General features: G+C 38.3%; 2 protein-coding genes and 1 long non-coding RNA gene across 4 annotated transcripts in view; 1 reads left to right on the forward strand and 2 right to left on the reverse strand.

Annotated features, from left to right (window-relative positions):
* LOC100180816 (plectin) overlaps positions 1-18,816 on the reverse strand; it is a 43,066-nt gene extending 24,250 nt beyond the window's left edge. The window contains exons 1-8 of the mRNA XM_026835112.1: positions 18,651-18,816; positions 17,573-17,661; positions 16,953-17,014; positions 15,654-15,746; positions 14,080-14,142; positions 8,892-9,021; positions 899-960; positions 368-457 (exon numbers count right to left, since the gene is read on the reverse strand). Coding sequence (XP_026690913.1) covers positions 368-457; positions 899-960; positions 8,892-9,021; positions 14,080-14,142; positions 15,654-15,746; positions 16,953-17,014; positions 17,573-17,661; positions 18,651-18,781 — 720 coding nt within the window. The 5' untranslated portion in view covers positions 18,782-18,816. The remainder of the gene's footprint in view (positions 1-367; positions 458-898; positions 961-8,891; positions 9,022-14,079; positions 14,143-15,653; positions 15,747-16,952; positions 17,015-17,572; positions 17,662-18,650) is intronic.
* Positions 18,817-20,385: 1,569 nt separating this feature from the next.
* On the reverse strand, positions 20,386-27,820 carry LOC100176139 (fibropellin-3-like). 2 transcript variants are annotated; one of them, XM_002121348.4, is made up of 14 exons: positions 27,537-27,820; positions 27,041-27,117; positions 26,709-26,813; positions 26,522-26,637; positions 26,212-26,318; positions 25,816-25,926; positions 25,354-25,503; positions 24,990-25,097; positions 24,274-24,405; positions 24,056-24,137; positions 23,490-23,653; positions 23,021-23,191; positions 21,777-21,906; positions 20,386-21,129 (listed from the first exon to the last, which is right to left on the reverse strand). In XM_002121348.4, exons 1-14 carry the CDS (start codon positions 27,598-27,600, stop codon positions 21,054-21,056), a joined length of 1,593 nt encoding a protein of 530 aa, XP_002121384.2. In that variant the 5' UTR covers positions 27,601-27,820; the 3' UTR covers positions 20,386-21,053. The 2 variants fall into 2 exon arrangements, with proteins under 2 accessions (XP_002121384.2, XP_026690992.1); XM_026835191.1 differs by having other exon boundaries at positions 21,777-21,903; positions 27,537-27,818.
* LOC113474380 lies at positions 21,058-22,667 on the forward strand. Its single transcript, XR_003396039.1, has 2 exons — positions 21,058-21,146; positions 21,785-22,667. It is a non-coding gene; the product is annotated as an uncharacterized LOC113474380 (long non-coding RNA).
* Positions 27,821-27,895: the final 75 nt, after the last annotated feature.

Raw genomic sequence — 27,895 nt, forward strand, 5'->3', positions numbered from 1 at the left:
TCATTTTTTTACTCGTTTAATTACATTTTGAGTCAAAAAAATCGCACTGCAGTAGTGTGAACTATTTGTTGTGGGTGGGAAAGAAAACACTTCACGCAGAAAAAGGGTTAGAACACCGATAGCGTGAACACCAAAGTAAGACTGTTGTAAAACGTGCAGGAAAGAAGAAAAAATAAGAGATTAGAATTAAGATTTGAAACTTATGTAAAGGTCTAGCCATTATTAAAAATGAGTCAGACTGTTCGAAATTTAATACAAACAAATTCTAATATCACTTATTTCAATGACGCATGTTTGAAGCCAAAGGCCAGATAAGCTTAAGGTTTAAGTAAAGTAAGGTATGCAAAGCCCATTAAATGAACCTTACCAGTGAAGTGCCCGACAGTGCCTCGAGTAACGCAATGAGATTATGGCCATCTCGAAAATCTTCATAAAGATTCTCAACGCGTCTGTTTTGCTAAAATTTGAAAGTATCTGTCATTATTTGGTAAAAAAATGTCTATGCATAAAATGTGCAAATTTAGACAATTAGATACATTAGAGTACAATAAAGAATTTGTAGGGTACATAATGTTTTTAACTGTAAAATTAAAAAGTATAAATCACTATTCGACAAAAAAATGTGTAAATTTATAGAATTTGATATATATAAATATTAAAGTACAATACAGAATTTGTGCTGTAAATAATGTTTTTAACTGTAAGTTTTTTGTATAAAAATGCTACATGGTTTAAATTGCACCATAAAAAAAATTGATAGCTTTTCTCTTTTAAAAGGGTGTTACTCTATTACACTGACTCAGGGCAAAGGCACTCAAGTGTGCTTAAACAAACTATCAGTACATTATAAATACCCAGTCTATTCGTCACATTCAGTATACCAAGATCGTGAACTTACCTTGGATAAATACTTGTTCACCCATTTCGTGAAAGTTTTGCGCTGAACTTGGTCGCGCTCGTCTAAAAATGGAAAAATGTAACGTTAAAAACTGCGCACTACACTGTACTGCATGTAATTCTTAGTCGCCAATCACGAAGCATAAAATACGCGCTCTTATGAAAACAGTTCGCGCTTGAACTCCCAGACTATTCAGTTATATAGCAACGGGAAACAGTCTGTACTTTACGAATATGTTAATGCACAATTTCGGCAGGGAAAACAAGAAATCTCCTGCACGTTAAACCTTCTGTTCAGTTATATAGCAACGGAATACAGCCATTTGTTTACGAATAAAATAATGTACAATTTTGTCACGGACACAAAACACTTCGGGCATATAAAACTGCTATATAAAATAACAAAATACAAAACAAGACCTCTTCCACAATCTATTTTCCCTTCTATACTGCTTGAATATGTTTCCATCTTACTGTTCAGAACTATATTATTATTAGCCACGTCCATCTGGCTACAAGGCGTTAACGTCAAAGCGCTGTTTGCCTTTCGCGTGTTCGCGTCCTTATTTAAAACGATTGAAAGCCAAATGATGATATTGACTTGTCGCCGGCAAATTTCGGCGCTGACGAATCTTTTTTCCTTCGCGGCCCGTTGATACACAATCCTTCACATATGAGTGCGCCTATTATCTTTTTTCTACGACCGAATCCAAACTCTTGAGCAGCGAACCGGTGTACGGAGAGGCTCAGCGTAGGCAACGACGGGTAACTCCTTACAAATAATGAATACAAAACCACGCGGCGTGTGAATTGCTGCTAACATTACGTAGAAAATGACGCTAAATTACACCCTATTCAATAGTGTTGATAAACCCAAACGTACACACCGGCGATCTTCAGTCATATTATATTTCAAAATACGAAGAACTGCTATGAGAGGAAAGGTTAACCAAGTTAAGGTGCTATCTAATAATAGACACAGTAGAAAGCAGCAAACTAATCAGAACACTGGAACACATATTCTGAGTAAAATTTCATAAAACTCAATTTTATTTTGTTTTATCCAAGGCTAGACATTTTTATATTACAGGAGTATTCGCATAGGAGAGAATGTTTTAAAAGAGTAAAATCGTCGTGGGTGGATTTTTCATGTCTGCACTCAATCCATCACTTGCACCTGGCTATTAAACGAGTTACGTCATCGCCCAATCGAATTGAGTGTTGTGAGAATTAGGAAGTTCAGAAAGGCCGCTAAGTGCGGAAAAGAAAACGCTTCCGTTCTAAATTCAAACCAAAAGTTTAATCGGGGGAAAAGTAAACAGAACTGCGGATACAAAGGTACACTGTACTGTAATAGTAAATTCATCAATCAAAGCTGAATTAGGTTAGCTGACTATAGCTGTCCGGTATCACCGGTACTATCGACCAGTTGTTATATTATGATTACACTTTATGGCGCGGGCTTTGGTTAGTGAATGGGCAATAAACATAACGCACGAGTGCTATAGCACAGGAAATCGCCTTTGAAATTGACCTTTTCAAACATAGAGTTTTTATGGATGACGTTGGCTAGTTCTGCTTGATTCGCGTAACGTCTTATAAAGATATAGATCGTGTATAACCTTTGGTATGCGGGAATATTTTGGCAACTTAGCGCAAATGCCTGTGGGACTTAATACGAAAACGACCGTAAGATTACGCACATTGAATACGATACAGATACGCGTCAACTAATCGGTTCCAACTCTCTTGTTATACTTTCAACTAGTAAAGTAACAGTATTTTTACTGCTTTTGTAGTATAGTATTGTGGGGTAAGATGGGATACCGCTGGCAGCTAAAAATAATTCCTGATTTAACAGTACTACGGTTATACAACTCCTAAATATTCTTTGTTTGTTACCAAATGCGACGAGAAAATGGAATGAGAAAATGTCTCATCTTACCCCAACTTACTATGTCTTACCTCCGTAATCACTGCTTAACAAACGACGAAAAGGCATGAACAATGCGTACGTTCTGACAAACATTTAATAAAAAAGTTAAACCAATATCATTCACATCGTACATCTGAGAATTGTCTTTTAACAAATGGCAAACCAATAGAAAGTATAGCGCACGTTAACTGAACCGGAAGCATAAGTGTGCCGGTGCTCATTTCACTTCCGTATTTTCTAAAAACACGTACTTTGGGTCAAGTAGAACTTCAAACAAACTATTTTTTCAATTACATTTAAATTTGTTTCAATTAAATGTCTCGATATGCGTGAAATTATAATGTATCGCTAGTTTAGCAGCCATGCTTTTGTTTGACACTTTACTGGAGTAGTTTTCATAGCGTATAGCCGTATGGGTTTAATGTCGTTTTGCTGCTAATTCTTTCCTCGTTATGTTATTATTTTGTAAACATAAAAAAATGCATCCGGTTATGGCTACGTTAATGCCCAATTACGAAACTGAGTAGCAGGGCTGAAATTGTGTCACTTACCGCAATATTTAACGATAATAGATTGCATAGCATCTCCAGCACTGTTGTCAGCCCTGGAGGGGTCTTCTTTAGCAGCTTCCATACTACTCTACACTTTCCCTAGCCAAGGGGATCCAAGCATTACCCACAAACTTGCCTACTTGTTTTTATATATTCAGCACTTATCCGATCTAACAACGGAGCCATTCAATGATTTAGTTACATAACCAAAGCTTATAGTATGAGGCAGTATAATCTCGAGTGCACAATTACTGTGTACGGATGTGAAACTGTAACCTAATGCTTAATTCCGTTCTCTCGTTCTGCCGTACTAAACTGATGGTATACTAAACTCATGCGCCTTGTTAATGCCACTTGAATAATGAAATGTCGTTGCCAATTAAACCAAATAGTCTACCGAACGAGTATGCCAGCTGTTCCTTCTTGGCTGCTACAAAACAAAGCGGCTCGAATTCTTACAAGTGCTCGGCGGAAACTAATAACACGCACGTCATAAGAAATGCTACATTTACTACACACTAGAAACGATATTAGAATTGCCACGGCTCTCACGACCTGTCGTCAGCTTTAAAATAACAGTGAGAAAGGACATGCGGCCGTGGGTGGAGCGGTTTTATTGATTAATTATTTTGCTATTTACAATACTGTTAATGGTTAACCAGTAGCCAATAGACTTCAACGCTTAGAATAAAGGGGTCAACTACTTCACTAAGCAATTCTTGCGTCTGTTCAAATGTTAATTTAGATTCTAGCTGATAAGGGCATTTACTTTTTAACTACCTTAAACAATTTCCTGGCCATTGGCTTACATATGCTGACATATTGTTTTTCGGAAAGGGCTGTTTTCTTACTACAGAATTTGGGTGTAATTCCCTACATTCTGGAGACGTTATGGTTCGCAGATTCGTGACGTAGCAGCCGTGACGTGGGCACAGTCGAGTGATTACGCACTTGAGGTTTGTAATTTGCCTAAGCAATTGAACGCGTTTATTGCAGTTTTATATCGGCTGATTACTAAATTTTACCGCAAGATAAGCACTACATTGCCTCCTCTGCAAACCGATGCCAAACCGCGCAGCGTTCAAGTTATGCGGCGGATGCAAAGTTATCTAAGTATAACTCGCCCGGGGCAATCGACTAGATTTACTCGCAAAACCTGCTGCATGTGCGCAGCAACCCGTAAACGTGAATTGGCTCGTCAAAATGCGCGTTTACTGTCTACTACCGAAAAACCTATAGAACCGCTAACCGCGCCACAACTTATTGGTACACCGCTGTTCTATTGTGCTTTCGCCCAAAATATGAATGATAAATCGCCACCCACTCTCTCTTCTATTGTTTGAAACGGTCCACTGAGAAATGCACACACTATAGCTGGAGAGAGGGCGCGCCACGAGCATTGGAATGAACGTTGTTTGCTCACTCTCTTCTCCCCCTACTTCCACACTCACAGGTACAATTATTTCACTGACGTAACTTCATAATTAGCGCCAGTCACGTGCCTTTACGCCTTGCTGCACTCTAAGAGCAACAATTCAAGATAATCGTGCTCTTAAGTAACCACACGGTACAAGCTCTTGTACACAGCCCTACCAAATTACTCTACGCTGTGGGCACGTTGTCCCTTGCGCCTTAAAACGCTGTCTAGACGCAATATCATAACATAAAACATCAGACAAAGTTTCAGCTGCTGTCCTGTCTCAACACCAACCGTATAACTGCCTATAACTGTATCCGACCATAAAACGATATATAAATTAACCATATGTGATTAAAACAGGCAACGGAAACTATGAAACAACCAATAAATCACTGTTAAACTTTGATAGATGACTTGCAATGTTATTAATAACCATATATACTGTAATATCTCTTTTAGCTTAAATGTTTAAAACTATTAGCATATATTTGCATGCAGTCAATACAACATGCAGCGCTACCTTTACAACACTCTTTCTAAATTCTAAATATAAACTGAACCAATATAGTTTATACTGTAATAGCTACTTTCGGCCTAATTGTTTAAAACTATTAGCATATGTATGCAGTCAATATCAATACTACATACAGATAACACTTCTACTCTTTCTAAATTTGCTTCTGACACGTATACGTCTGGCTGATCCAAAGCCAATATACCTTTCATCGCAATACTGCGCGTACTGGTAAACGCATTCCAAACACTAAACTGGGATACGGTCGACTTAGGGCCGGAGTTCCCGCGACAGCTGTCACCATTCATGAACTTATGAGAGCAAATGTCGATTCCGATCGCTATATGAGCGTTTATGCTGTCTGGAGAAGCTAGCCGCTTAGCACGGTCTTACTGGCTTGAAAAGCAATTATTTCACTGGTTTATGAGAGAAAATGTCGATTTCAAACGCTATGATATTTCACTCTGTCTTAAGAAGCTAGCTGCTTAACACGGTCCTGTACTGGCTTGAAAAGCAATTTGTTTCACTGGTCTGTAGTTACCACTGTGGAAGTTGGTACTTCAATTCGACGTTATACACATTCAGTTTGTGTTGTCAATACAAAACAGTAGGAGATGGCGAGCAAAGCTTCCTTTAAGTCAATAGAACAATAGATCAAATAAAACGATAGCACTGGTCAAACAATATCTTATAGAATGAGACGACAAAGCTACAGAATACTGAAAAATGCATCAAACTTGTTTTCATAACAAAACGTTCAAAATTCATACACTGACCATGAAACGAATACCGCTAATGCTTAATTACACATATAGTCATAGTAGTCATATAGACTGGCAAATTTCAAAATCACGTTATATAATGCGGTGGGGAAATATGGGACGCATTTTCATTCCATTTTCTCGTCTAATTTGGTAGAAAACAAGAACAAACTGTATTCTCATGACTTCCAAAGACCGTTGTTAATTGATTAAAACACGTTCACGATGTTAAGATATTACGTGCTAAAGGTGTCCCATCTCTCCTCACCCTACTATATATATTAGTGGTTAAATCATATAGTATAATATACTGAAATGTATAGGGTTATTGTATTTGACATAGGATAAAGCAGGCAGCAATCGTCAGCTGACGGGTTAAAAATTCTTTTGAATTTGATTACCATTATAGAGCTTAATCCTTTAAAAGAGAGATTACACGCCCCCGGTACTTCTAGGGCTTTGTGGCTGAGAGCGATTAATTTAGCATATTAGGTCACATTCTGCAGCTAAATGCCAATGCAATGAAACATGGCTCGCCCACAGGGAGTCAATATATAAAGCGTTACAAATATGAATGTATGTGTGAGTTAGGAAGGAGAGGATAATTGGGGACCTTATTAGACGACTTTGTAAAAATATAGATTATGAGTTAGATGGTAAATGTTTACGTTCTCTTATCGTAACATTTCGTAGTAAACAAGAAACATTCAAACAAATATACAACAATATAGCATGACGCCTTTAAACAGCTTTGTTACTTACTTATAACACAGTCAGGAAATATGAGATATTATACGCCAAATGTATCCTATTTTACCCCATAGTGACAAAAAGCTGTCATTTTTGCTATACACATTCTGCAAACACGTTGCAGTTTTAAATAAGCCCAAAACAACCCAAAACCACGCGTAAAACGCCATACAAGAATGCCATGCAACGTTCCGCACAAAAAAGCTGCAACTACAAAAATCAACTCAGCTTTAGGCGGCCTTTTTCTTTTTTTAGTCACGCTTATTCCGCTTACCTTTCATAACGCGCATGGCCGAATCGTAAGCCTCAATCGCCTCAATCTCTTCCTCGGTCAGCGTCCCCGGCTCTTGGGCGGAGAGGTAGTACGCCATGTTCGTGCCCCACAAATTCAGTTACACAGTTAAGAAACAGGGACCACTGACAGACACCTTACAGCCGCACGTTGTGGGGCGGCGTATACGCTACACATAACACCACAGGAATAAATTCACTAGCACGAATATCGTTTTTTTCCGCGCACGAACCACCGCAAACTCACAACCTCAACCTGAAAATCAAAACCTTGCGGGAAAGGCTCACAAAACTACTTCATATGCTGTCGAATCTGAATCTCGCTAGCAACTCCATCTTTGTTGTTTGCTCAGCGTATCGTACATGAATAGCCTCTGGTAATAAAACGTAGCAACCAATTCCCTGAACCTGAGGTGCAGACGTTTACGAGCAATTCACAACACCCGGAATGCTGTCGATTGGTTTCTTTTACTTGCAAAATAATTCCTTCCGAGACCTATTTTCTAAATTAATTAAATCCCATACTCGCGTATAGTGGCAAATCAAACCAACGCAAAAAAGGCTGTAGCTCTGCCAAAACCCTCTCCTGAATAGTCGGTCAACTGAATTAGTTAATCTAATGCACTGCTGGTTGTCGCTGCAGGGAGAACTGCATATTAATGCGGGTATATCGATCAACTGGTTTCAGGACACCGTATACGTCACTTGGCGACAATAACCGGCGAAGTATACTGCTTCGGCTGGTGATGTCATGTCGAATTCTGTGATTGACGGAACGCCTGCAAGCCCAGAGGCCCGGCTACCCCTCCCGTTATATTAACTGACGAAATTACCAAAGTTCCAGGTAAGACCTCGACTTAACCTGAAGCTCTGGTGTTGATAGCTTTATTGGGGATCACGTTATAAAGGACATATAGGACAGTCCGGGTGTACGTGTATATGAAACTGATTAATAATGCAAAATATGGATGTTTTTCTAAGCGTGCACGCTTGAGAGAGCCAGCTAATGAAGTGTTTTGGGCCTGAATGTATTTTACGTGGGTGGGCATATATAGGCTGGGTGCTGGCAATTAAATTCGACTTACTGCACCCCGCTGAGTCAAAACATAAGTACAACAATGCTACCGTTATAGCGAGGTACATGAGTCTAAAGGACTCTAAATTATATATGAGTCCAAGCTGTGACCTTATTGAAGGTAGCCTATGCGTGTTTGTTTTGGACTGAGCCAACTCTGGATTAAATCCCAAGTCCCACGGCGTGCCATAACAGTACACACTTGGAGTTCTAACCTATATAGAAAACTAACAGACAGAGGACTGAGAAAAAAGGCAAAAACACGCGAAAAGGTGTGTTTCGTATGAGTAAGACCACTAAATTGTAGCATTCTACCCTGTATTTTGTGCAGTTAAACACACAACCTACACATGGCCTATGACATACACTGCTAAGGTATGGGTGGTTCTCGTTAAACACTAACCTTTAAAGAGCAGATAAATATATGTGACCAAATTTTCGAAATGTCACCATTGAACCATTGTGAGTCATGCGGTTACAGTTCAAACAGCAAAACAGTCAGAAAGAAAATAATAAACTTTGCAAACAACGAGATAATCCTAGCGAAAAACGCAGCCGAAAATACCAGACTGCTGCTTTGCAAGTTCACTGCGCGGATAAACAGACAATTACCGAAAGAGCAACCAAGTATGGTGCATAAGGCCACAGCCCACGCAGTCTACGTAAAAATCGCTAGCAAAATATTGAACCTCTTACCTGCTACCCTGAGAACCGCTCTTTCAGCAGCGTCGATGACTTTTTTATCTTTTTCCTGGTCTGCATTCTCAGGTGGGTTCATTTCAAAAGCTCCGTCCACTTCGAGTTGGCTGGTTCCTTCCGCAACAGCCTGCCATGCAAAATGCTCTTGAAAAATCGTTGCCATGTAGCTCAAATGCAAGCTGTTTTGTTAACGATTAGACAAACCAGCGGTCGATAGGTCCGCAGGAAATAAAGCCGCAGGTATGACATAAGTACAATTGAGATTTTGCGCGTGTCTGTAGTGTTGTTTTAATGGCATGGACACGCGTAAAAGCAAACTGTTAATTGTCTGTATTGAATTGGCCATTACGACCGTTAAATTACGTTCATTACGAGCAAAATCGTCTCGTCTAAGAAGAACGTCTCGATTAATCCTCTTACACGGCGATTAAAAATAGAGATGCGATCGTGTCAATGTAAATGTCAAACCATTGCTGTTCAAGGTCGTTAAACAAACGTTTTGAACGAATTCCAAAAACCGTCGCCGTGGGGAGTGGATCAAAGTAACGGAGTACCGATATCAAATTGTCGAATCGGATGCACACTCTCGTAACGGTAATTTTTTTCTCTAACTAACCGTCTTTTAGTTCTTTTGTAAAAAACACACCTTTAAACATGGTTTGAGTTTTAAAGCAAAACTTTTAAACGGAAAATCGTATCTTATTTTCGGGCTCATGTTAGTATTGCAACAGACAAGAAAATTCATGTATTATGCATCTAAGGCATATATTTTATTCACAAAGGCTTGGGCAGAAACGTCAGGTGTGGGTCGTTAACCATGAACAAACCATAAAATCCCTAATTTGAAGAAAACAGACACATAGTCCTTTGCAAAAATCAACCTCTAATTAGCTTCGGAAATTTCAAGATGAAAACCACAAGCAAACCGAAATAACCTGCCAAATTGTATTTGACTGAATCATATTCTCGCCTGAGGTATATACGTGGGTGTCGGTATATCTGATAACATCTATGAACGTTCCCATGGATTTCAAGCGTGTTTACATAATTTGACGTTTACGTATTATTTAAAGCGCTGAGAATTCTTATGTTCTTATATGGTATTGTAGTAAGATGGGGAAAGATGGGACAACTTTATAATGTACTATCCAAATAACCTGATCGTGTTTTAAACAATTAACAACGCTCTATGGGAGTTGTAAGGGTACGGTTTTTATAATTCTTTAAATGTTCTTTGTTTACTACCAAATGGGACGAGAAAATAGAATGAAAAGGTGTCCCATCTTCCCTTCACCCTCCTATATATGTATTATAATATCAGTGCGTCAAGTTTTGCATATTCCACCCAAAATAATAAGACGCCCAATATTTCATTACTATTTCCTCTGGAAAACGTTTCTCTCTCTTTATGTATATTCAATCCGTATGTTTGTTTGGACATGTCTCGCCACAGTACAGCTTTTACGCCGTAGGGCGTTTTAAACGTTATCCAGCGTCGTTTTAAACAATTATAAATTCTTTGACACACGTTTTACATTTACAACTTTAGCAACGACTTTCATCCGAAACAGTCTGAGTATAGCGTAAATAACAATGGTATCATCCAAAACCAATGCGGCCTGTAATATGCTACTCGTTTTACCGCACATATTAACCAAAGATTTCGGGCTTTTGGTTAAGGTCACAGTATTTGTGTGCTGTTGTTAGTTTAAAATTTAAATTCAAGCGGTAAAGAATTCACAGCTACTGATTGTATTGTTTGTGATTAGTAGTTTGGTTTACCGTGTGAAACATTGTGTAGTTTCTTTGCTTTGTGCGAGGCTTCTGTTTTGAAAATGAGTAAGTAGCGATGGGTACAGGTAACTTGGAGACCTGGCCTTTCTTTACAAGTTTACTAGGCACTTTACGAGGGCTCGCGTGAAATTCGTTCTTCCTACGTTTCTTCGATCGCACCGCGATTGGCAGTTTGTGTTTCGCCTGTTTTAAAAGGCGAGGACTTGGCGGGAAGCCTTTTGGCTCCATTTTGGGGCGTGAGCTCATTTGACCTTTAAAAGCTATTGTGTCGGCATCGGATTGTTGGTTAAGGTGCGCTGCCTCCGAAAACACGCCGTGTGCCGCCACATTTTCAGCTGTAATAGGCGCATGCTGAAGGTTAGCGTTCAGGTCGGACAGTTCGGCATGGTTTGAAAGCAATGATTCTGTAGAACGACTCGTGTGCCGATGTGCATGAATTAACGTTAAATTGTCACGATAATGTGTTTCCTGATGGTTGTGGTTCGGCGATGCCTCAATTAGCAATTGACTTCTCGGTTCCGCGGTATATTCTGCCTCCGCTTTGCGGCTAAACCGTTTACTCGAAGGTATTCTAGATCTGCTGTCACGTCGACGCTCCAGGCCTTTTTCCTTTTCCGCAGACAAATTGAAAATAGAAGGAAAACACGGCTCGCTCTGATGCGTAGATAAGCTGCAAGAACCCGGTTGACTGGCGGCTGAGGTGTTAGTTCTTCCGGCCAAGTCGCCGGAATTATCAACGTAGGAAACGACCAGCACGTCATCAGTTTGGTAACTAGTTTGAACCGGTTCAGGCTGGTTATTGTTATTTAAACGTTTGGAGGGTGTGTGATCTTCTAGGTCACTGATGCAAGGGCTACTAGTGGACCCGAAAACCAACTGAAAATCACATCCGCCAAAAGTCCCGAGAGCTTTTGTAGCTTCTCCCGAAAATTCAAATGTTGACATCGACTCTTGACTGCTACTGCTTGAAGAGTCGATACTTTCAAACCGTAACCCGTTCGCGCTTAGGTTTCTAATAAATTCACTGTCCGTTGAATAAGCGATGGAGTCGTCAGACGAGACACCGAGCATGTCTTCGTCCTCAAATAAAAGGTCACGTCTAATAGCAGAGAGATGCTGTGTAGCTTCTTGCTCGCTGTGTTCCGAGTCGCTTTGGTGAGCCACCAAGGGTACTTGACTAGTGAAATTCCCATTTTCTGTAGCAGGTCTAGTTCCAGCACAAAGCTGGCTGTGGTAAGCGGCGTTCTCAAAACCGCTCGGTTCGTCGACCTCCCCTGAAATTGCTACTCCTTCAAAGGCACGAAGAGAAGCGTTGACAGACGACTCAGCAAAGTGTACTTGAGGCGAGTTGTCACACATTTCAGACCAAAATTACACTAAATACCTGCCAAAACCTATACACTAGCAAAAATTCTAAATAGTCACTTGCATAAAATCTTAACGAGCTTTCAAGTATGCCTTTTTGTCAGTACATGCAACGTTATATGACATTTCTGTCATTTATTGCTCTTCCATCTTAATCTGCTGGGCTCATCTGTCACAAATTTATGTTTTACGGTACCATATGTTCCAGGTAGTAAGCATTTGCCTTTAAAATAGTAGAAATCACACGCAATATGCCAATTCTTTTCACTGTCTAATAAGCTGGTATATCTTGCTTGCACTTCGCTGTAGAATGGGCTTTAAAGAATAGAGCCATGCATTGGTACAGAGAGTATCGATCTTTTGAATAATTAAACAGGGAATAACGTCATTGCGGCGGACACAGGATGAGAAAATGCATTAGTGCACGGGTCGAAACAAAAGAGAGGAAAATCCCAGCAATAAAAAGAACCAAGAAAACTTTGAGTACATAGACATTGTGTAGGCAATACCAACTGTAATGTGGAAAACCTAAACCATATTAACATACGCAAGTTTTGTATAATGGCGTATAACTTTCAGGATCAACGTATGTGTGTATTAGTGTTCAAAGTTAAACTCTGCTGCCACCTAGCATACGAATATTTATCCCAGCTCCGATTCAAGAGCTCTTGTATCGTACATCTTTATGCAATCGATTCTCTGTACACAGAAGACCTATACACTTGGTTGATTTATTACAGCAACTCAAAGGCGTTTTGAGTTGGACGCCAACGTCAAAATCGGCGTGTTGTCGCGGTGTTACGTTGTTAAGTTACCAATATAAGAACACAAGGTGCAAACATAAGTGACAAAAATAAACATTGTCAATCTTTGATTAATTTGCGTGGTATTCAGGCAATATTTAACCGCTTTCCCATAATCACGGTTAAGACCGTAGATAATCACGTAATCTATGCTGTGATTTTCAACGTGAACTACAAAGCAATAGTTCGGCGTATTTGGGTATTATAGAATCATTAAAACGTACATTAATTGAATTACGTTAGGTTCTTAACCTCCCCCCACCCACAGAGAGGGTGTGTTTTTAGACGATTAAATTAACCGACGAGACGAAACCGGATCGATATATCTTATCGCTGATTTTTCCAGATACTACACAGTACTTTCGATTTTCTTTGGTATCGTAGGTTGGGGAAGATGGGACACATTTTCATTCTATTTTCTCGTCCCATTTGGTGGTAACAAAGAGTTATTAAACCGTATGCTTACGACTACCATAGACTGGTGTTAAATGTTTAAAACACGATCAATATATTTGGATATAATGTGCTAAAGGTGTCCCATCTTCCCCCACCCCACTATATGTGTAGCCCAAACCAGAAACCTACAAATTACCTTAAAACACATATATATTCAATCTATATTTAGTAGTAACTTATGTTATTTTGCATTCAGAGTATTTTAACTATATGGTACGGGTACACCAATTGACCTGGCTTGAACTACCAATTGTGGTCACGGTGCTTTATATATAACATATACTTAGGTAATATGCGTTTATCCGGGCGTAAGAACTAACAATAATCAGCTAAAGATGAAAGAATGTGTTATAAAGCTGTTAGCGCAGAAATAAATATAGTTGTTTGCTGTTTTGTGATCAGTTTTTACTCAGTTTGAGCATAATGTGAAAAATTCAATGCGGAAATAACATAAAGTTATTACAGTTTAATATAGTTGGCAACCGCCGTACCCGCTGTGCACTGAAGCAAACAACAAGCACCACTTTCGGTTTGAGAGTGTACATTTAGAGAATTAAAGGGCCTATTTTGTGTCAGTGCCTGTTTAATATCATTTTGCACTATTTGGAAATTTCAACATCAACCCAAGCTACCTATATGTGTATTTTAAACCAACTCAAACGTTTATTCGTACCCATATTACAGAACAGCAGACAATAAGCACTAGAAGCCTATGATGCCAGTAATTTCAAAAAAAGAAAAATGCATCTAATTTTATATTAATTCACCTGTTTCAGTGAGGATAGATAGAATGCACTGAGTCTGCCACTGCTTGCATCTTCCGCAGAGACCTGCAAATGATTAATTCAAGTTTAAATGCAGTAGTTACACTTTATTGCTTGGTCCCAGCATATACAAGGCATTTACACAGTGAACAGGCCACAAAAATGTACGCTTAATAAATGTTAAGCCAACTGACGTCAATCTGTCGACTACACAGGGCGTGTTGCGTTAACTTAAGCCAAATTACATTTGCTTTCGTACACTCCTAATAGCGATAAGCTAGTCAAAAGTCAAATCCTGAAAAATCCGTAAATGAAACTTTGGTACACGACCGCGTTGAAATAACAATACAATTTGAGATTTTATGTATGTGATTATAGCACCTGGCATTGGAGGTACTGTTACGGAACAAGCACTATTGTAACGAAATAGTAGGCATGGTAAACGTCACGTTACGCCTCATGAACATCATTTTAAACCACTTGTAGTGTACTCAAAATACATTTGAGTATCTCAACCAGAGCGCAATATGCTACTAGTTAAATATTTTGGCTAAATTGTGGATCTATTGCTCTATGTATCTGTGTTTTGTACCAGTATATCATTGCACATGTACTTACATCTAAACTGTCGTCGACTTCCCAAGGTAGAATATCCACCGAGCTACGATTTAATCGCTGACTGCTAATCATGCTATCATCGTCATATTCTTGGTGCTGCATTTTTAAGCGCTTATCGCCTCTAAGTATTAACTTAAATCCATTCGGCTAGCCACCGGCGCCTAGAGCCTAACAACAGAGAAAACCTGCGGTTAGAATACCTCAGGTCGCGCTGACGTTATATATTACGACTAAACTTGACACACAGCTAATAACATGACTTCGAGCACCACTTCAGGCCCTTAAACACCACCGCAGTAACTACTCCACCTGTCCGCAGTGCTTGCCACCCTTGACTGTTGACAGTTCGACAAAAACCAAAGAAGCGCGACCGAATCAACATTACACGATAAAATGGAAAACCTCATTTCTCAATACTGACTTAAAATTAACTTAAACCAGCACTGTTGATAGTCGCACTGAAGTCTACTACTGACCAAATTCGGCCCTATCGCTATAGGCTTCAACTGGCAGCATAGAAAAGCAGTTGGCCGTGAATTGGAGAAAATGATGACTTATTCGAGCCAAAAGCTCGTTAATGTGTAACTTGCGGCTAATACACGCAGTTCAAATGACGCCGCCGTATTATACGGGAAATCTATGATGGTGTAATATGGCAATAGCAACTGGCGACGTTAAGATGTTATACAAACAGTGTATTGTGACTGTTTTTCTTATGGGCAATGTTAAAACCGGGTGCGTTTGAAATTGGATATGATGGGCCAAACCATGCAGCATGACTTTTACTTAACCAAGTCTCGGGCAGAAAACTGCAGCGCAAAGTTCCTGTAATAATTAACTACAACATTAACGGTCGCACGCTGTTAAATTTACGAGCGACCTGGGATAAATTTAAAGCAGATAAATTCCTATTATTCCAGTTTCCATAAACCTTCTGTAAATAATAGAATCGACCTTACTTTGCCCCGGCGAGCTTTTTTTCTTCGCTTAACTCGTTTTGGTGCCTCAAGGGTGCCAGGAGTCGTCTTTCCGATCTCTTCTTCGAAGTATTTCTGTAGAAAAAAGGAACAATAACTTGTTTTGTACTTTAACATCTCGGGGCGTGGAAAATTTTGTACCGGTTTGTGTTGTTATATTGGAGAATAATCTTCGCGCCAAATCGGTGTCACAATTCGTCGTCAGTAGGAAAATAAATGTTAAGTCTATTTAGCAGCGGGCATGGGACGCTTTTATACACAGTGCTTTCTATTCCACAAAGGAGTTCCTAACAGTGGAAAATTTAACCAAACAAATCTAGTGAGGTATGGAAAACCGCACCTGGCCTTTCAGGTTACATACGCCTAGTCTTAAATACACAAGTTCTACCATAAGCGACGTGTATTTGGCTGGTCCTGAACTGCACAATATTTATCCAACTTAAATTAAGGGAACGCCCTTATTACGCTAGCTTTCCAAATCCCGGTAATAACTTTGAACACGCAGCAATATTTGTTGACTAGGTTACTGGCGCAGCTAAAGATTAACAACTAACATATACGTAGCACGGCCACGCACTGAGCAAATGTTAACACTCGCAAAACTTTCATTTTATTGTATGCATTTTACGACATAACGCAACAATATGCATGTGGCCTTACCTTTGCCTAAATCGAGCTTTTTAACTGCGTAAGTACAGTTTTCTAAAGCGACACGTTATAATAGACTCGCATTGTGCTTACATCCGTCAAGATACAGTTTATAAAGTGGGCACACGCGAATGACCCTGCATGCACATTGGTAATTAATGAATGGCCCGTTACATGATGTGTATCTGATAGGCGTTAATGCTTGAAAGCATATACGAAACTAATTACTTGTAACTATGACCAAATACGAGTCCTATAGTGGGGTGGGGTAAAATGGCACACCTTTTTTTCTATTTTCTTGTCCGATTTTGTGGTAAACAAAAAACGTTTAAAGAATTATAAAACCGTATCCTCGTTGACTCCCATAGACCGTTGTTGATTGTTTAAAACACGATCAGGATATTTGGATATTACGTGATAATTGTCTCCCGTCACCCCCACCTTACTATATGAAATGTTGACAACCATTTATGTATATGGTACCTACACCCTAGAAGGTTTATTAACCGTTTCCGCGGCGAAAAACTCCATAGCCTCTCCTCTTACGCCGCTTAGTGACAAATCGAAAATTCAATCTACATCGCGAGTTGGATAGAGTCAATAGTTATCATTACACTATGACGTCAAAATCACCTTAAATTTTGTAGAATTGATCATATCCAGAAGCACTTTACGTCGTTCTATGATGGTATATTCTATAATAAAAAGGAAAACATTGTATAAGTAAATAACATAATACTAGATTCTAGTATAAAGTGGAATATATTTCCAAGATAACTAGCAGAGAAAAACACATTTAACAGAACTTATGTGTTTGTTTTATTTATCTCTTTAAATACGATATCGAATATCATGTTTTTAAAAAAAGAAGATACGGGAATCAACCACTACTTAATACGAAACAAGTTACACCACTCCACATTTAAACTTCTGTGTTCAGAAAGCACTAATTTACATAATAAACTTAAATCTACAATGAGAATTACCTAAAATAAGTTTTTATTAGTGGTATATTTAACACAGTAGGGTAGGGGGGAAGATGGGACACACTTCATTCTTTTTCTTGCTCTATTTGGTATTAAACAAAACAAAAAAAACATTCAAGGAATTACATAAGCGTATCCTCACGACTCCCATAGAACGTTGGTAACTGTTTAAAACACGATCAGGATATGTATGTATTATGTGCCAAACTGCCAAACGTGTCCCATCTTTCCTTACCGTACTATGTAACATCTGTTACATATACACACCTGCGGTAAGATTCATTTCCATATAGTTCATTGCCCAGCTCTGAACAACAACACGTTTATCCCATTTCGGTTGTTCCGTTTCCAGTGTCCTGAAATTGATGAAAGTATAAAGTTAAAAACTTTCTATCTATATTAAAATTTTGTGTTATAAGTTTAGCATATCAAACCGATTTTTTTGTATAAATGTTAAATTTTTGTGCAAATTTGTATAAATGTTATCTATAATATATAAATTGACGTTTGATGTATCAATAAAACGGTCACGATAAAAGAAAGTGAAAACATGGCTCTTCCTACGTCAACCTGATGTATGTATTTTATAAATTAACGCCTTTATTACATCGTTATCATACTTATCTAAATACCTAAACGTTTTTTACTAATTGCATTCGTATGAATATTTCAAAATAGGCTAAGCAAATTTTCAAATTTATTTGCCCAAAAAAGGGGAGATAGTTTTACAAATACGTGGGCGAAAGTGTATCAGAAGCGTATTCGTTACTATCTGATAAGGACCCTGCTGGAATGCGAACCGGTTCGAGCTATTTACTCTACAAATTGACAACGTGACTTGCGGTTGTAAAAAGACTTAGAATTGCTTCAAGGCCATGGGCAGGTACGGAAAGCGTAGGCGGCGGAAAGTACAAATAGACAGGCACCTTTAGCACAAAATTTCCAAATATCCCCAAATCGTGTTTTAAACAATTAACAAATTTCTATATGGGAGTCGTGAGGATACGGTTTCATATAATTTGAATGTCCTTTGTTTACTACCAAGTGGGACGAGTAAATAGAATGAAAAGGTGTCCCGTCTTCTCTCACCCTACTATATCACACAAGGCGAATTACTAAACAAGGGCACACATTTCTTGTGTTTTTACAGTAACGTTACTTGTCCGCAAGTTATGTTTACACCATAATACAAGTTTAAACAGCAGTGGATTAATAATATGATACGTCACACATGCCTATTTACGTTGCACACGATCGGTTCTATATTTAAAGCCCTAACTATCGTTCCCCAATGTGCTACTATACCAGCGTCTATTGTGAGAGTATAGCATTGTTTTTAACTTACTTTCCAATGCGTCTCTTCCTACAGGTTCTGCATGCAAGAAGCAACAAAATCAGGATGACTAGTAGTGCTATGAGGTGAGAGTAGACAACACACACACTCCCAAACCAAATGCATGCGTGTGGGGCAGCCATTGATGAGTAATTGCAGCGTGAACTTCAGCCACTACATCGCTAACCTATACCTGCGCGGTGAAGCGTATCGCTGTGGTAATTGAGGCCGATTTCACCTTTTTGCCTTTAATGCGGTCTATACACAGCTACCACTATTGTTGAACATGACTGTATTGTCTAACTTGGCAAATATTGACCAAGTGGTCACACTATTTACGTCTCATTTGTTTAAGGTGAACACCACGCTGATCTAAGACCACTTTTTAGTAATCTAATAATCGAATACCATCATTACAGGTTACAACCGTAACACTATAAGTCGCTCGCTTTCTTTGCCTTTACACTATAGTAAATTACAAGTCAACAATCATTTCCGCTTGACAAAACATGCGAAACTGTTGAACTGTGCACTCAGCTTTATCTAACACGTATCTGGTAATGGGAAATAAGAGCGGCGGGAAAACAGTCCACTCAATACAATACAACTGGCGGACTAACTACAAAACCACGTGCTGCACGCTTCCCCAGCTTTGCTAAGAATACAGAGCGATTTCGAGGACAACAATACACTGACTGTTTCTCCATCGACGGGTTGCTGACACTATATTCGGCTGTGACATTTCGAACAACGCACTAATAGTATGAAAGCCAAACTTTTGCTGAATTGCATGTGAAAGTACCTAGAGACACTTTCCTGGCTCTTTGCATAACTTCTGCAAAATTCCAACGAGATTTTGGTAGCGACTGTTGTCGGTCTAGCACATAAACAATGCTATCAACGACCGCGTTTCCACTGTCCTAATCTACACACGCAGCCCCTGCACTGCGGCGCTGTTTATTATCACCCAACGTCTACAACAGATACAGCGGGTTGTCTACGTCATCGAATGGCGTCAAAACCTTTCTGGAGAGGCAAGCGCTGTGCTCGAAATTATGAAAGAGTGCCGGTAGCCCCGGGCAGTAGACCCGGAAAGTACATTGCGATTAGTTATACTGATTTATGTTCAAGCAGCAATTTACTTAATAAACTACCCATAACTCTAATATCTTATTTTGACTTGCTTTTTCAGTTTCCGATAACTTTAAAACTAAAGCCATATGCAGCTAAGGTCAAGACAGGAAACTGCCTACACGAGTGCTCATTTTCTCACGCATAAGGCTTAATCGAATCCTAAATCGTCGAAAATCAACGTGTGTTACAATGGCCTTATTTGATATTAACAGCTCAGCTGCCAGACTACTGCGTATTACGTGGAGACGAATGCTCTTAACCTTCACAGGGAAATTAAACCCAATTGACTAAGCCTCGCATATAGGTTACAGCACGTTAACTCGCATTTTGAAAACAGTACGGTATCTCACTGCAAATTCCATAAGTGTGTGTAATCAAAACAGTATTCTCTTTACCTTTCGCAATAACTAAACTAAACTGATCACATGTACAATCATCATAGCAACCCTATACTATGATACTATACAAAAACGGTGTAACTAAATTAAAACTTAAAGTATTACTCAAAGCCCTCTACCGTATCTTTCAAATATAAGAATAAGCGTACACTGATTTAACGTTGATATATCTCTCAGTACATAAGCATACAGTAGTGGCGTTACAGTCTCTCATACAAAAGTGTGTACAGTTTATTTTCAAGCATGGCTGCCATCGTTTGAGGTAGGTTAAGTGGGGAACGCTGACGGAGCGGCGGATATTACACTGGCTTTAAATGTTTCAATTGCTTTGCAACGTTATGCGTAATGCACTGATGGAGGCGTACACGTAATACCAGTGAATCATGGCAACATATCAAAATATGACGACCGTCCAAAGAAATATATGATTTTAAAATTATGAGATATTTTGTTACTGAAAATTACGGTAACAGACCAAAATAAGGCGACCAACTAAAAAATATATATGATTTCAAAATTATGAGATATTATGTTATAGTGAAAAACATGGTAACAGACCAAAATATGACGACCAACAAAAGAAACACATGATTTCAAAGTTATGATATATTTTGTTAGTCGTTTAGTGTTTCATAGTTTGAATAAGTAGAACTTGGTAGCAAGCAATTTTGATGGGTAATAACTCAACGCATGGTACATTATTACGGCCAATAAAACTCTCTATAGTCAGCAGTATACGAGGTAGAATAAAATACATGGAAATCAAAATGACATGGTCGATTATACTACACCCGTAGTACATGGGCATAAGATAAGCATAAATACACAGTGTCAAGGGCTTCCCTGTACAAGGTTTGAAATAAAAGGTTAGTTTATACGTTTTCTACCGCACAGAAGACGCCAATGAGACGTGGGATAACTTGACGACTTTTGTAAGATTACGTCCCAGCTGCCATGGCCTGAAAAACAAACGAGGGTGAGTTTCGATATTTTGTGGGTTGGGGTAAAATGGGACATGTTTTCTTTGTTTTTTCTTGTCCCATTTGGTAGTAAACAAAGAACGTTCAAAGAATTATAAAACCGTATGATCAAAACTCTAAAATAGCGTTGTTAATTGTTTAAAACACGATCAGGATATTTAGATATTATGTATAAAGGTGTCCCATCTTAGCTCACAGTGCTATATTTATTGCAATTATATCATCTGCTGTTGTATATAAGCCTTAAAATAGGTTCTTATGGATATAGATTTTGAATGTATATGTACACAAGATAAAAGCCCATAAAGAGGTTCCTTTTGACGCGGATTTAACATATACACCAACGAAATCAATACACCATAATGAGATATGGTCTTAAGCTATCACAAACAGTTTAAAAATAAGGATAAAGTATTTATATAGTACTGTGAGGTGAGATGGGACACTTTAAGCACCTAATATCCAAATATCCTGATCCTGTTTTAATGAAATAACAATGGTCTATGGATTTTGGGTTTTATAATTTCTGAATATTCCTTGTTTACTACCAAATAGGACGAGAAAGTAGAATAAAAAGGTGTCCCATATTACCCCAACCTAATATATATAAATATACATTATGTTACCCTTTTAGAAGAAGCCATGCTCCAAATACAATGGTGGCTGTGGCCAGTACAACGCTTAACGAAACAAAGGTAGCAAGAACTGGACTGAAACGACGTGGTAGAAACATGACAGTGTTGTTCAAGTGATCTGCTAGAAACACATTGCGAATTTGTTAAGCGATATAGAGGCTCGAGTATATACCGAGAAATACGGACGGAATATTGAGACTTATGCCTTTAGGGAATATAGTAAAAGTACTAACACATAAAATTGTAGGCAATTTAAACACATTGGGCATTTGTTAGGCGTTAGTACCGAGAAACACGGTTTCTGGAAACATTAAGTAATATGTAGTCTTTATAGTAAGAATACTAACATGACAAAATGTACACATTTTGTCTTGTTTAAAATTGTGGGCAATTTAAACACATTGGGCCTTTGTTAAGCCGTACAGTGGCTTAATGTATAGCTTACCGAGAAACGCGATTTCTGGAAATATTGGATACATGGCTTTAGGTAATATAGTATAATTAATAACATGGCAAAATTTACACATTTTTTTTGTAAAACGGTAAGCAGGTTTTTTTTTTAAATAAACAGGGGTAAGTATGGAACGCTTTAGCAATTTAAGCGGCGTCAAACTGCGCGGAGTTCTGTTATTCGCATATCAAGTAATCCACGTACCCAACGGTTCATTTGAGGCGGTTCTATTCTTATTTTGGGTTAGGTCACAGTGGTATGCGCTTATAAAACGTGGAAATTGCGTTACGGTGTTTAGCTCTGCACAACATACCTTGTACGCAATATACGTTTACACGTGGAAGGTGGCTTGTTAAAGTATTATAATATGAACTTATGGTACTGGTATGACATTTCTGGTAGGAGAAATAAAATCAGTATTTGATTAACTTTCAGAATTGGAAAATTTGTGGTTATTCAAAACTGCTTTGAAATTGGCTAACATAAATTGAAACGGTATGATATTACACATATAGTAGAGTGGGGGGAAGACGGGACACCTTTAGCACATAATATACAAATATTTTGATGTGTTTTAAACAATTAGCAACGGTTTATGGGAGTCATGAGGATACGGTTAGATAATTCTTTGAGTGTTCTTTTTGTTTACTAGCAAATAGGACGAGAAAATAGAATGAAAAGGTGTCCTATTTTTCCCACCCTAATATATATATATATATTATAACAAATACACAAAGTTATCAAACAAGAAGGAAATCAAATAAGAAGTAACGCAGTAACGTACCGATACAAACCGGCATCTCATGATCCCATGTTTCGTTTCTTAAACACGTCAAATTTTCAGTCCCCAATAGTTTGTAACCGTCCGTGCACGAAAATCGCAAAGTGGCGCCGTTTGCCCACTTGGTGTCGTTACTGAGGTAGGGGATGCCAGGGTTCGAGCACTGCCGGGGTACTACAGTGTATCGAGATATAAAGTTGTATTAGTTACTTTGTAAGGTGATGGCTTTTATGAGCTTTACGATAGCTCGTATACATAGATCATTTTCATACGTGGTAACTCGTAAGCTGGAACAAGGTGTATGAAACAGAACACCCGTGTTCTAACGACTGTAGTTTTCCTCATTCATTCATTCATTCATTCATTCATTCATTCATTCATTCATTCATTCATTCATTCATTCATGTATTAATTTTTGCGAGTATGTAGTATGTAGCATAATAAAGAACAGTTTAAATGTATATAAAGTTACCTATTTCGCAGTTTTTGCCGGTATACCCTTTCACACATTTGCATTCGTACACATTAATCTCACGGCCTTCTTTACACGCCCCACCATGCAGGCAAGGGAATAACGAACATTCGTTCAAATCAACTCGGCAGTTTTTTCCTGTCCACCCTGGCTTGCAAGTGCAACTATAACAAAGAAAATGTAACTTAAAAAATTATATTTATGTAAGATTTAAAATATGCATGTGGTTTTCAGCTCTGATCATGTTAATTAATGTTGATCAAATTTGTGGTAAGATGGGACACCTTTAGCACATAATATATAAACATCCTGATCGTTTTAAACAATTAAGAGCGGTCTATATGGGAGTCGTGAGGATACGGTTTTATAACTCTTTAAATGTCATTTGTTTACAACCAAATGGGACAAGAAAATTGAATGAATATGTGTCCCATCTTCCCCCAACCTTACACAACTTTACAAATAATGGATTCATGATAGATTTTTTTATGTACAGTTAGAGGTGCGAATTAAATAATGTGTGTTTGGGGAAAATACAAATATTGTTTAATCAAAGTATACGTTACCTGTATCCGCCGTCGTTATTTGTGGAGGTACAATTTTCGTTTTCACTGCACGGATTAGACGAACAACCGTCAATTTTTTCTTCTGAAAATAAAGAAGATTTTTTCAAAACTTTTTTTTCCAAATTTTAGAAACTGATTATAAACCATACTAGTGCACGTTATTACTTAAAACAGATGTGTAAAATAAGCAGAAAATTAATTCGAGATGATTTACCCACCGCTTTCACACAAGACGCCTTCCCATCCTACCGCGCATGCGCACTCAAAAGAATTGACGTAATCCACGCAAATTCCACCGTTGAGACAAGGATCGCTGTCGCATTCGTCAATTTCAGTTTGGCAGGTCACACCTATTAAATACAATGAATGAATGAATGAATGAATGAATGTAACTTACTTTATCCTCGCGTTGTAGGAAAACTACAATTGTTATAACACGGGTGTTCTGTTTCGTACACCTCGTGCCAGCTTTCCAGTTACCACGTATGTAACTTTGTGTTTTTTTTTTGTATAACTGACAGTTTGGACACTCATTAGTAACCACTGAGTTGGAACAGAAATTCCATACATTAAAATCACTACCTTTTGTATATAAGACAAATAGGGTTTGCATGTATATACCGGGAGAAAATAATGATTAATTTGAGGGTTACACCAAGCTGGCGTTACAGGCTATAGTACATTGCATATGCGTAATGATATAACGTAATAAAGGGTCACGTATAAGTATAAAACGAACTACTACGTTCTCTTTTCCGCTTAACAGTCATAACTATACACCTTCGGGTTTTTAACTTGACCTGAAAGAAATTTAATCAAAAATAAGGAGAACCGCAACACACCCATTGCCTATGGTATACCGCACAAGTAGGCCCTATAACTTGAGTAAAAATTTTAGGCCCATGAACGTGATGGAATAGGCGCTCAAATTAACCTGTAAAGCCGTCCCGGCAAATGCATTCAAAGGTCGCTGCGCCGCCGTCAGAAGTCTTTGTCTGGCAAGTGGATTGGGACCCGCAAGGGCTATTGAGACATGGATCGACTGTGGGAAACAGAAAACTTAACACAGAACTACTCCGGAGCATCATCGCGTTTATAGGTACATTAATCTATAGTAGGGTGGAGAAAGAGGGGACACCTTTTCATTCCATTTCTCGTCCCATTTGGTAGCAAACAAAGAACATTCAAAGAACCATGAAACCGAATCCTCGCGATTTCCATAGTTTAACACATATACTATCATTTGCCCCCACCGTACTTATAAAATATATCATGCTTTCGTGTAGTAGTTTTTTTACCTGGATCGCCAATGTTTCTCTCGCAAGTGTTCCCAGCGAAATCATCCATACATAAGCATGTAAAGCCCCCGCCCATCAACTGCTTGCATGTACCACCGTTGAGGCAAGGTCCACTTTCACATTCATCTATATCTGTCTCGCAGTGATACCCTATAAATAGAGAAAGTATAATACAAAAAAATATATATATATAGTAGGGTGGGGGAAGATGGGATACCTTTTCATTGTATTTCTCGTCCCATTTGGTATAGTATATAAGCACAGACAATTCAAAGAAATATGTATCCGTATCCTCACGACTCCCGTAAGACCATAGTTAATTGTTTAAAACACGTCAGGATAGAAAGTTAACGTAAAAAATTGTTGAAATTTATAAAATTGACCAAAAAATCGAAAAAAAACACAGTTTTTGCAATACTTCATATTATGTTAAAAGGTATCGGGTATTATTAATTGAAATACCTTCGTATCCATCTGGGCAAATGCACTCATACTCTATCCTGTTATCTTTCATCTCGCATGTACCTCCGTTTTTACAAGGCTCCCGTTCGCAAGGTCTGTAGTCAGGCCTAACTGTGAAGAAAAATAATGGTACATAGATTTACTGTGGGGTAAGACGGAACACCTATTTAGCCCATATTATCCCAATATTCCAATCATGTTTTGAACAATTAACAACGGTCTATTGGAGTCGTGAGGGTACGGTTTATACTGCTCTGAATGTTTTTGGATTACTACCAAATGGGACGAGAAAACAGAATAAAAAGTGTCCTATCTCCCCCAACCTAAGATATAACAGTACCCATCTTCACCCACCCTACTATACATATATTTAGATACAAAATACACACGTATTACCTGCATACATCAGCATCATTCCTTGGTAATTGTTGGAATCGTCAGATATAAATTGTAGTTTCAATGACGGCCCAACACCATTGATCGTCACCTTTGGTGCACTGAATCTAAATCACAATGGAATTAATAAAAAATCATCTATATAACCTAATACATTCATAAATTTATCTATATAGAACGTAAGTAAAAAAATAACCGCCCGGGAAAGAGTATATGGTCATGTATAGGGAGTAAAACTTAACTTGCACACTTAAATTATTCTATTAACTTTATAGAACGAGAGTAACAAATATACGGCATAAAAATTTACCCGCAGAATTGAAGGGTTCCAAATGAGTCTACAGTGATGTTCATATAGTCGTAACATATAGTTTGATTCGTGTTCGGATTCCTGGCACTTTCCAGTCGCATCACCCAAAATTTTATCTGAAATGAAAAAGTAAAAAAAACGCTTTGTGGACGATTTAGTATGTTAATTTTGTTTCATTCTTTTTTACGGTGTATAATGTTGCGTCGTCTCCGCCATCTCGGTACCAAGTGCAGTTTGAGTTTGTGGGGTAAGTTTTATTCATCTCTAGTTTGCTTTCAGGGTAGTTTGGGGTCTGTAATAAAAATATATAAAAACATTCTTACATTGAATGAATGTAACTTAAGATTAAATGAATGGAACTTATTTACCCTCGCGTAGTGGGGCAACAATAACACTCATTCAAAAACGGGTGTTTTGTTCCAGCACGTTCGTGCCGCTTACGAGTTACCACTTATGTAAATTTTTGGGTGATTATTTTTTAATGACGTGATTTTAGAGACTGTTTTCAGCTTATCTGACCTGGATAACTCCTGATAATTCGTCCAATCGACCTCCACAACCTTTGTAAGTCTTCAGCTTTCGTTCCGGAGCCTGACCTATATACAAGAAACATACAAAATGTTACCATTATAGCATGTAGTCACATACAATTAAGATATAGTAGGGTGGGGTAAGTTGGGACACCTTTTTATCAAAATATAAAACCGTATCCTCAAGTTTGCCATTGATCGTTGGGTGTTTAAAACACGATCAGGATATTTGGAATTTATGTGCTAAAAGTGTCCCATCTTACCCCACCATACCATATATTTACACTGACGAGTTTTATAACATAACACATTTCGATAATTATCTCCTCGAAAATATGTTGAAACAACGAAGAGAAAACAAAAATAAACCTTACGGCTTAGATTAAGAATACAAAACAACAGAAATACAAAATTCACACAACGCGTTAAGAATCACAAATACGCAAAAATATATAAACAAAATATATTGTACTCCGTAAATTTACCTGCAATTTGTTGCAGAAAACACAGTATGACGATAACCCAAAATATCAGCAGATTCTCGGGCATTCCTGGGTCCGGATTTTTTGGATTCTTTTTTTATTGCCTCGATTTGATCCGATCCTATTTAACCGCCGCACGGGTGTCCCAGGGTCGAAAGACTCATTTTCGTACAACAGTATGCAATTTTAAAAAGACCTGAAAAAGAAGTTTAGGCGAAAATGCAATAGCTAAAGTTAGAGGTCGTTTTATTGCGCGGGCGCCTAGAACTCATTTTTTTGTAAAACATGATGCCGTTTTTAACTATTAATTAAAATACTCAAACATTATGCAATTTTTATTTAAATGGACCTAAAATAAAAAA

This window comes from Ciona intestinalis, chromosome 7, assembly GCF_000224145.3.
Source record: "Ciona intestinalis chromosome 7, KH, whole genome shotgun sequence".
Taxonomy (NCBI): Eukaryota; Metazoa; Chordata; class Ascidiacea; order Phlebobranchia; family Cionidae; genus Ciona; species Ciona intestinalis.